This window comes from Hevea brasiliensis, chromosome 9 (genome assembly GCF_030052815.1).
Source record: "Hevea brasiliensis isolate MT/VB/25A 57/8 chromosome 9, ASM3005281v1, whole genome shotgun sequence".
Lineage (NCBI taxonomy): Eukaryota > Viridiplantae > Streptophyta > Magnoliopsida > Malpighiales > Euphorbiaceae > Hevea > Hevea brasiliensis.
This window is the reverse complement of record NC_079501.1, coordinates 11271956-11280996: the sequence shown is the minus strand read 5'-3', so window position 1 is coordinate 11280996 and position 9041 is coordinate 11271956. Positions and strand designations below refer to the sequence as shown.

General features: G+C 35.7%; 1 protein-coding gene across 3 annotated transcripts; it reads left to right on the top strand.

Moving 5' to 3' along the window:
* The first annotated feature begins 3092 nt into the window (after window positions 1-3092).
* LOC110635239 (uncharacterized) lies at window positions 3093-6720 on the top strand. 3 transcript variants are annotated; one of them, XM_021784487.2, is made up of 8 exons: window positions 3093-3246; window positions 3514-3631; window positions 3749-3784; window positions 3898-4035; window positions 4347-4433; window positions 5173-5220; window positions 5298-5374; window positions 6305-6720. In XM_021784487.2, exons 2-8 carry the CDS (start codon window positions 3557-3559, stop codon window positions 6453-6455), a joined length of 612 nt encoding a protein of 203 aa, XP_021640179.2. In that variant the 5' UTR covers window positions 3093-3246; window positions 3514-3556; the 3' UTR covers window positions 6456-6720. The 3 variants fall into 3 exon arrangements, with proteins under 3 accessions (XP_021640179.2, XP_021640180.2, XP_021640181.2); XM_021784488.2 differs by having other exon boundaries at window positions 3113-3246; window positions 3522-3631; XM_021784489.2 differs by lacking the exon at window positions 3093-3246 and adding an exon at window positions 3369-3391.
* Window positions 6721-9041: the final 2321 nt, after the last annotated feature.

Below are 9041 nucleotides of genomic sequence, written 5' to 3'. Positions count from 1 at the left end.
AGGTCCTAGTGCCGGTCCGGCCCATAGGTTGGGTCGTGACAGTGCTGACACCTCGTCAGGCACATCTGGCTCTGGTGCAGTGGCAGCTCTCCTGTTTCTATGCATTTTCCTGAAATTCAGCAGCATTAGCCCACAAAATTCAAAACTGCACATTACACAGCTCTATAGACTCATATTTATACATAACATATGGAGCAGAAACTAGAAGCAAAGATGACAATGTAAGACGAATGTGGACCCTATATTTCCGCATGTGACTCCTAGTAGACTCTTCCCAACACTTTAGACAACATTCCCTAAGAATCTGGAGCCTAAGCTCTGATACCACATTTGTCACGACCCAACCTATGGGCCGGACCGACACTAGGACCTGGGCCAGCCTAAAGCCCTCGAGGCCCGTAGTAAGCCTAACTGTTCATTTACCCAATGCTGAGGCCCATTTGGGCCCAATTTCAAGAAAACAAACGGACAGAGTCCGGCCATAAAATGGACTTACCAACGGGGAGTTTTTGACTCACCCGACCTGTAAACACAATAAACAATCCATTGGGGAGCTCAGCTCACCCTCCACATACTCATCAACATAATAATAAATGGGAGCTCAGCTCCCTCATCCAATCCATCAAAACAGACTTAAAATATTAAGTTTACAGGTCCAACATGATAATAATATTACAGACCAAATTCAAATAATTACTGCTAACACATGCGGAAATTCTAGGAGTAAATAAAATTACATAAATATCGATAAACAACCTGCGAAGTATAAAAGCAGGTTAACCCAGAATAAAATATCCTCTTGCTGTCAGAAAATTTTTGAACAGTAGTGATTGTTCGACTCAGAGAGTAAAATATCAATTTTAACCATAATCTCTATAACTATCTGAAACTAATGCACCCTGTAGAGTGAAATGCAACATCAACATCATATTCACATCATAGCATCAAAAAGGTAATTTGGAGCACTCACACACCCTGTAGCATCAATCATAATATATTGGGAGCTGATCCCCTATACAGCTCTCTTAAATCCAACCTGGTGCCAGCGAAGAACTCAAGCCGGACTTTCGCTTAATAAACCAAATCGAGGGTCCCAGCGAAGAACTCAAGCCGTGACTACCCTCAAGGAACGGGTCCCAATGAAGAACTCAAGTCGTGACTACCCCGTCCTATCCATAGCCCACACCACATCACTCGCACGCCATCGCACGCACACTGCTCCAAATTACCACAACAACACTCATGGCACATTAACAGTTATGAATGCAACATAATTCGTGCCTAGAGTTTAACTACATAAATATATGCATATAAGTGATGCATGGGCATGCTGAACATATAATAATATCGAAATTACAATTAAAATTAATATTTTACTCACAAACTTGACGACAAATTATCAAATGGAGGAAGAAGGTCATTCCGGCTCACGACAATTACATTACATCTATTTAATAAATTTGACTCAATACAAACAAAGAAAAGATCAAGCACGCCCTAAGTCGTGTCGAAAATCCCAGAGTCTCCCTATACCTAGACCTACCGAACTCCGCAAAAGGGCTAAAAACGCACTTCTATATTCACAATCCATATATCAACAGTTCAATCATATCACACAGCCCCTCTTGGGCCCATCAAATCAATCATCCATCACAATACGCAAAATTTCAATTTAGTCCTTATTATTGATCATTTTTGCAAAAACTGCCCAAACAAGCTCTAAAAATTATAAAACTTTTCCCCGCGGTCCTTAGCAATATTACTAAGCTATAGCAAAAAGAATCTTAATTGACTAAGATACCACGAAAATTTAATGGATATTTAATCCTATTTAAGCACTAGAAAATTACGAAAAACAAGGTTCGGGTTTACCTTTGCCGATTCCGACTTGAACGCGCCGACGTCGACAATGGGGGGCTAGCCAAAACCTCGGTCCAATTCGGAGACTTTTCCGGTAACGGGTCTGTCTGGCCCGAAATTTGCAGACCCAGTCAACTGTCGAATTTCCGCGAATCGAGGATACCTACACGAAGCTCATAACACGGGGGTTAGTACATAAATTTTTCAGAATTTTCTAAGCTCATTTAATGGTCGAAAATACATTGCGAAGTTCCGTGGGACCCACCAAAAAACGGTGTCGGAAAAATTCGAAATTTATGTCGTTGCGAAGCTCTCGACGAATGGAGCGTGCTGGTGGCCTCGGTTTCCTTGTGGGATTCACGGTTTTCGAGAAATCTAGCCCAAAAGTCGAAATGGGCTAAAATCTTCCCGAGCAAAAATCGGACAATCCGCTCGATGGATTTCGGCGTTCTTGGTGTCTATGGAAAGCTCTCGTCGAGTAGATGATTTTGGACACAAGACCCGGTCCAATCGGACGGGCCGAATTTGGCCGGAAGCGGCGCGCGCGCGCGCAGGGGCCATTCGCGCGCCTTTTTCCGGCCGTTCGGGCGGCGCCTACCGGTTGGCTGGAGGCGCGGCCGCCGGCTGGCCGGGCTGGCGCAAATGCCGGTGGCTGGGGGTGGAGAGGAGAGAGAAACGAGAGAGAGAAGAGGGGAGGGAGCGTCGCGCGCGGGAGGAAGAAAAAGAGAAGAGACCGGTCCGATCCGGTCCGGTTCGATTCGGTCGGTTCGATTCAGGACACAAAATTTTAAATTTTTACTCTGCCTCGGGACCGAAAACGAGGTCCAAAAATTCCGAAAAAATTCCATAAAACTCAGAAAAATACGTAGACTCCAAATATATTTTTAGTTTTGCCACGTGGTCTTTAAATTAATTTTTAAAAATCATCAAAGTTTATATTTTCGGAAAATCGAACCCAATTTTTAAAATCTGAAAAATCTCAAAAAAATTCCTAAAATTCAAATAAAATTAAAATACCAAAAATACTCATAAATAATAAAATTTTGGGGTGTTACAAATTTACTTTAAATTTTTTTAAAATAACTTCTAAGCAATTGCCTCCCTTTGCTAATGATGGTAAAATTCAAAATATTATTTTGCTACGAACTTAATATCAGGCCTTACTTGACAGATGAGTTAAACTACGGGTAATAAATTGTAAGTTTACCAGATATAATTTATGTTCTCATTATTTTTGTTTCCCATCTTACCCCTAGTCTTTCGAGGATGCGTGGCGTCGTACATACGCGCCAAACAACTTCCCTGCATAAACCCACACGCAGACCGCGAAGTTTCGAAACTCCATTAGAACTGCAAAATTCCCTCTTCAACTCTCGCTCGTTTCAGGTATGATTCTTAAACTTAGAATCCTATAACCTTACAGTTCATCCACTTCTTGCACTTCTCTTTCCATGAAAATGACTTATTTACAAGTTCATCCTCCAATTTTTCTTATTTGATCGGCTGATTTCTTCTAAATTGAGAAATTTCTGTTAAGAGTTAATCCGTGTTTTATATTTTATTTTATTTTTATTTTCTACATTTTTGTGGCTTGTATATTTGTGTATTTGTATGTTGATGATTTGAGTTGATTTGGCGATTCTTTATTACTAGTTGTAAAGGACGAGATTCCTGGTTTCGGATTTTATCTGCTAAAATGCCGGAAGATTTTTATGCGGAGCGCTCATTGTTTGGAGGTGCGATTGTTAGCACCTTCCCTCTTAGGTTTCAGGTTAGTTAATTTTAATTATTGTTTGTTTTTTTTTTTGGTCTGACCCTTTGAGGGGTTCTAGTGTGATTTTAAGTACTTAGAATCTATTAATTGATTAAAGCGTACAAAAATTTGTAGGATGTGAGCAATGTTCGACAAGTTCCTGATCATCAGGTTTGGTTAAACTTCATGGCATTAGCAATTGAATAAATGGTTTAACTTTTCTCATCTGGGTAGTTTCTTATGTTATCGAATATTTAATTATTTACTTACTTCTGGCTGTGTAGGAGGTATTTGTGGATCCTGCTCGTGATGAAAGCTTGATCTTTGAGCTCTTAGATTTTAAGCGTGATGTTGGAGATAATGGAAGTGCCACCTGGTTTCTTCAAGACCTTGCTACTGAACAAGATGCTGAAGGGTGCACAGTAAATACCTTGATTGATTCTGATAATGTTGTTTCTACCTTGGGCATGTGGTAGATTAGTTTTGCTGTCCTATATTTACATTATTATCAAAGAACTAATCAAACTAACGATGTAGCTGATTCCTTGATCTTGCAAATTATTCTGTTGCTTCATGTTAGTCATTCACCTTGTTTGTGGGGAATGCAAAGATTTCCCTTAAAAATCCTTGTGTTGAGACAGTGTCTAGTAGGTCAAGTTCCCTTTTACTCTATTGGGGAGTTTGTTTCTAAATTTAACCTTTTTTTTTTTTAATTCCTGCTACGATACTTCAGCTGATTGAGCACTCAGGAGTAGTTGAGGCCCCTGGTTTGCATTACAGGAATATTCCTTCTGTTGTTACCACTGCTGTCAGCCAAATGGTATGTGTTCTATCAATTGCATGTGGCAAGATTAATGGTTTTAGGTTTTGTTGTCGTAAATTCGCTCATAATCATGCTAAAATTGCCTGCTTATACTTACTCTGATCACTGATGTGCTGTAATAATGTTTTATTTGCTTATGCTATTGTCTGATTATTTGTGTCATTCATGTCCAGTGCCATATTATTATAGTCTATATCTTCAATGAGCATTTGGTTGGTCAGTATTCAAATTAATCTGAATAATGGTCTTAGTCTTTTAAAATATGTCCCATATATTTCACGGTATGAACGCAAACCTTCAGTTGATTTATTTTTATGAGGCTAGTGGTTTGCTCGTGGAGTTGAAAGTAAATGTTATATGTAGGGAGCTATAACTTGTTTCAAGATAGAGAACAGAAGCAATATGCTTATTAACAAAAAAAAAAAAAAAAAAAAAAAGATAAAAGGAGAAAAAGACATGAAAAGATGGCAAACTCTCTGTTGCAATAACAGAGCTTGCTCATGTATAAACTGTGTTCAAGGATGCAAAGATATTGGAGTAACTTAGGCAGCTGTATACTCTTCTGCTTTAAATTTATTGCCTCTCTAGATTATGGCTTTAGCATCTGAACCTTTTTACTTTACCATAGGTATATTGCCTTATAAAATCTTAAGGGGCTGCTTCTGACTACCTGTCTTTTTTCCATCAATCCTTGTAAACTGTTTCTTCTCATCTTCTGCACTAATTCACATTACAGGCAATTTCTAAGGGACGACAAGGAAGAGAAGCACAAAATGTTGTAAAAGTAAGTTTGTCACATGTTTGCTCTCCATTCTTCAATTGTTTCAAATATTAACACTATTTATTGACTTATATCTGCAGATTTATTTGGCAAATTTACGCCTTAAGGGAGTTACTACAGATGTGCTAATAACTGCATATGAACCGGTCTTAATAAAGTAAGTGATGGTCCATGAAATGTGCATGGTTAATGGAAATAGATAACTGTGACTATCTTGGGTTTTGGGCCTTGTGTTGGATTCCAAATAGCCAGTTCCATAGCCCAAGAAAACGGTAAATGCTATAGTAGGATCACAGCAGCATGAAACCAGACATAATTTTATGCCATGAATGGAAAGGAAATAATAAAATGGGTTCACATGGTCAACTTAAGTTAGTTCTGGACTTAATTTGAATTAAGGTTTTGAAAATGAAAGAAGTTATATCCTTAGGGATTTAGTTTAGACAGCCTTTACTTTAGTTTCAGAACTGTCAGAGTCAGACTCAATGACTTGAGATTTTAAACACTGGTTTTCATTGTAAATATAAACCATTAGAAATTAGAATAATGTGGAAACATTTGTTATTTGTCTTCTGACCTTTGCTTCTTGCCTGAGATCTTATCCGCCTTTTTTGATTTTAGCAAGTCACCTGTCAAATAATTTGGTCAAAAGCATTATAAATTTCTCTCTGACTGGACATTAGTTTCAGATGCTTTGGCAACAACAAAAGCAAAAATAGTATCATTAGTTTAGTCTTCATTTACAATACTCCCAAAAAAAAAAAAAAAAAAAAAAAAACCTTAATGAAGCATTAGAAATTATACTGCTCAAGGAAAAAAGAGGTTCCTTATTCTTTTGTGTAAGAATAAACCCAAGATACTGCAACCCAAAACCTGATTTACTCCTTGGGCCAAGGCCCAGAGACTACTCCTTTCAGTGGTCTTTTTAAGCATCAAAACCCTCTATGGATGAATTTTCATTCATGCATATTTCGAATAGTTTTGTACGAAAACAGAGTAGATCATTTGTCGCTGCCACCCATTATTCATGCATACGCCTTGTTTGGCCCATTTCTCTTATATTTTTCTGGTATTATTGTGGTTGCAGTCCTTTGAGTGAAAGTGCAAGCACAGTTGGTGCTGGTTTGGCAGTTCCTGCTGCACAATCTGGATTTTTGCCGATGGCTGAGGTCTTTAAGCTTGCTGTCTCTACCTTCAAAGTTAATGACTGGAACCTTTTTGGTAGCTCTGCTGTATAAGATGTGTTCACCACATAGTTTTGATGAAGAAAAAAAAAAGTTTAGACGAGAATTCTTGAGTAGTTTTCATCATTTTTTCCAATTTCAGAGCATTTAGTCTTTTCTTGTTTAGCTGAATTATTGTCCGTTTCATGTGGCATAAGCAGGTGTTTTGATTGTTGCATTCCATCTGTAGCTATTTTAAATGCGTTGTAACCTGTGATCTTGTATCAACTGCAAAGTTATTTACCGGACAATGTAATGAATATCATTACTTTGCATGAAATTGAACAATTGAAATTAGGTCTTTGATCTACTGGACTCCTGAATTCTGATTGCTCAATGCTGAATATTAACTAAAAGAAAATAATAAATAATATTGTTCCCGCAAAAATAATAAAGGTGGATGAGTTGCACAAATTGAGGGAACGAATGAATTTATAAGGAGACATTATTGGACAGAATAATTTGAATAGCTTTATGGAAAGCGATGACAGACAACGCAGTATATGCATGTATGGAGAAAAGTTTTGGTCATTTTCGAATCCAAAGAAAATTTTTGGCCCATAAAAAAGTGCTGAGCTCATTTATCTCATCTGTATTTGAACATTTTACATGAAATTACTTTAATTAATTTTTTTTTCATTTTTTATACCTTGAAAATAGAGAACAATCAATTGGCAAATCCACTTTAGTAAAGAAGACTCCACAAAATTCGTTGTAGCGAAAATTGGGTAATTGGAAAAAGCGACTCCACGTGATAATTATGTGTCGGCGATTCTAATTTTCATCTGAACACAATACGAATAACGTGATGGGCCAAATATGATCAATTTATTCCCATTCAGTCCTTGTGGCCCAGTTTTTTCTTTATCGTGGGGAGAGGAACTTGTGTACATGTCCGCCGGCGATGGGTACTATGCAGGGATGGCAATAAATTAAATTTTTTTATAGTTATTTAATTTAATTAAATTTTAATATAATAAATTTAATTTAATTAAATAATTATATATAAATTTAATTTTAATATTTACGATGAATTCGAATGTTAAATGTTAGGCTTATTTATATAAATATTTAAATTAAATATAAAATATATATTTTTATAATAATATTTATAAATTTTTTTAATTAAATTAATTTATAAAAATATTTTTATTTAAATCATTATAAACATTAAAAGCCTGTTCAAAAAAGGTGATCAGGACATGATAAATAATAAAAGTGTAATAAATAATAAAAAGGAAAAAAAGGTAAGAAGATTTATAATAAAAAAAAAAATCATGCTTAAAAATAAGTGAATTAATAAAAAAATAAAAAGATATAATACATATTTTTTATATTTAAAAAGAAGTGAAATAATGATAATATTTTTTTTTTTATTTCTCGTTACACTCAAATTTTGAGCGTAAAAAAATTAAAAATTAAGAAGTAAAAGATAATAAAATTTATTCTTTTACAAACAAGAAGATATAACTCATTTATCTCTTTTTTTTTATTTACTCATCTTTCGATTTTATCCAAACATAACTTAAAAATAGCATAGGCAGAAAATTCATAATTGAAAATTCAGGTTCTAATCATTGAAACAGAGAAGGTTAGATTCTATAAATTGTTGGTGGGTACAACTCAATAATTTTATTTTTCTCAAATAAAAATATACACTTAATGATAAACCTTATCTTTCTAATATGTTTTTTCACTTTCATTCGTTCAATGTCGGCGCAGTGATTTAGACAAAGTTTGTTACAAATCCAAATGATCCACAACACGACATATTGAGCATAGTTATCAAATCAAATCCCTTGCACAACTGTTTTTTTTTTTTGGGTTGATGCTGCTTCAATCATGGAGGGAGCATTGATAAAAATGTCTATTGCCTGATAAATACCCATCGAATTTCACCAAATTTTAAATTCACCCCACTATCCAAATCATTCTTACCCAAAACTATTGAGAGATCTTATCTCAAATTTATTAAAAGCTTTGCAAATGTGTATATGGAAATTTAATAGTCAATCACGTGGCAAGCAGTTTCTTTGAAATTTTGAAACCAAGCATTTAGTGGACCCTTTTGGTATTATAGATGTTTTCATATATGTGATTGTGACTCTCTTTCAAATTAATTGTTGGTGCCCAATTCACATCAAATCATGTCTACATCTGTATCATAATTTTTTTTTTTTAATGAAAATTTAGTGAAAAAATTGCATCACCAGAAATAAAATAGACAAAAATAATAGTAATTTAATTATTATTATATGGGTCATGGCGGCCATCGTAGCCCAGCCCAATTTAGACGTAGACGCGTACTCAATTATATCTTGAGTCCTAAAAAGCAAGCAGTGGCCTAAAAGTCATGCATGATGTGACCCACCCTACAACATTAATATAATATATATTTATTAAGTAAAAGATAATTATGTTTTGGTGACATCAGCCCTATCTTTTGGGAGGGAATCATGGGAGATTGTCTTGCCACGCGGCAAAAAGAGAAAGGATGATCTAAGCCCTTGGAGGAAGAGGAAGAGAAAGAAGATTCCAAGTGTCGAGAGTGACGTGGCATTGTCAGGCAAACCACCAACTTGGCCAGAGGGAGTAGAGAAG

Bases quoted from the DNA above. Each gene is read 5' to 3' on its own strand.
- LOC110635239 (XM_021784487.2), top strand. From the start codon at position 3,557: ATGCCGGAAGATTTTTATGCGGAGCGCTCATTGTTTGGAGGTGCGATT. The intron at 3,632-3,748 runs GTTAGTTAATTT...AAAAATTTGTAG, and splicing joins CCTTCCCTCTTAGGTTTCAG to GATGTGAGCAATGTTCGACA. The intron at 4,434-5,172 runs GTATGTGTTCTA...TTCACATTACAG, and splicing joins CCACTGCTGTCAGCCAAATG to GCAATTTCTAAGGGACGACA.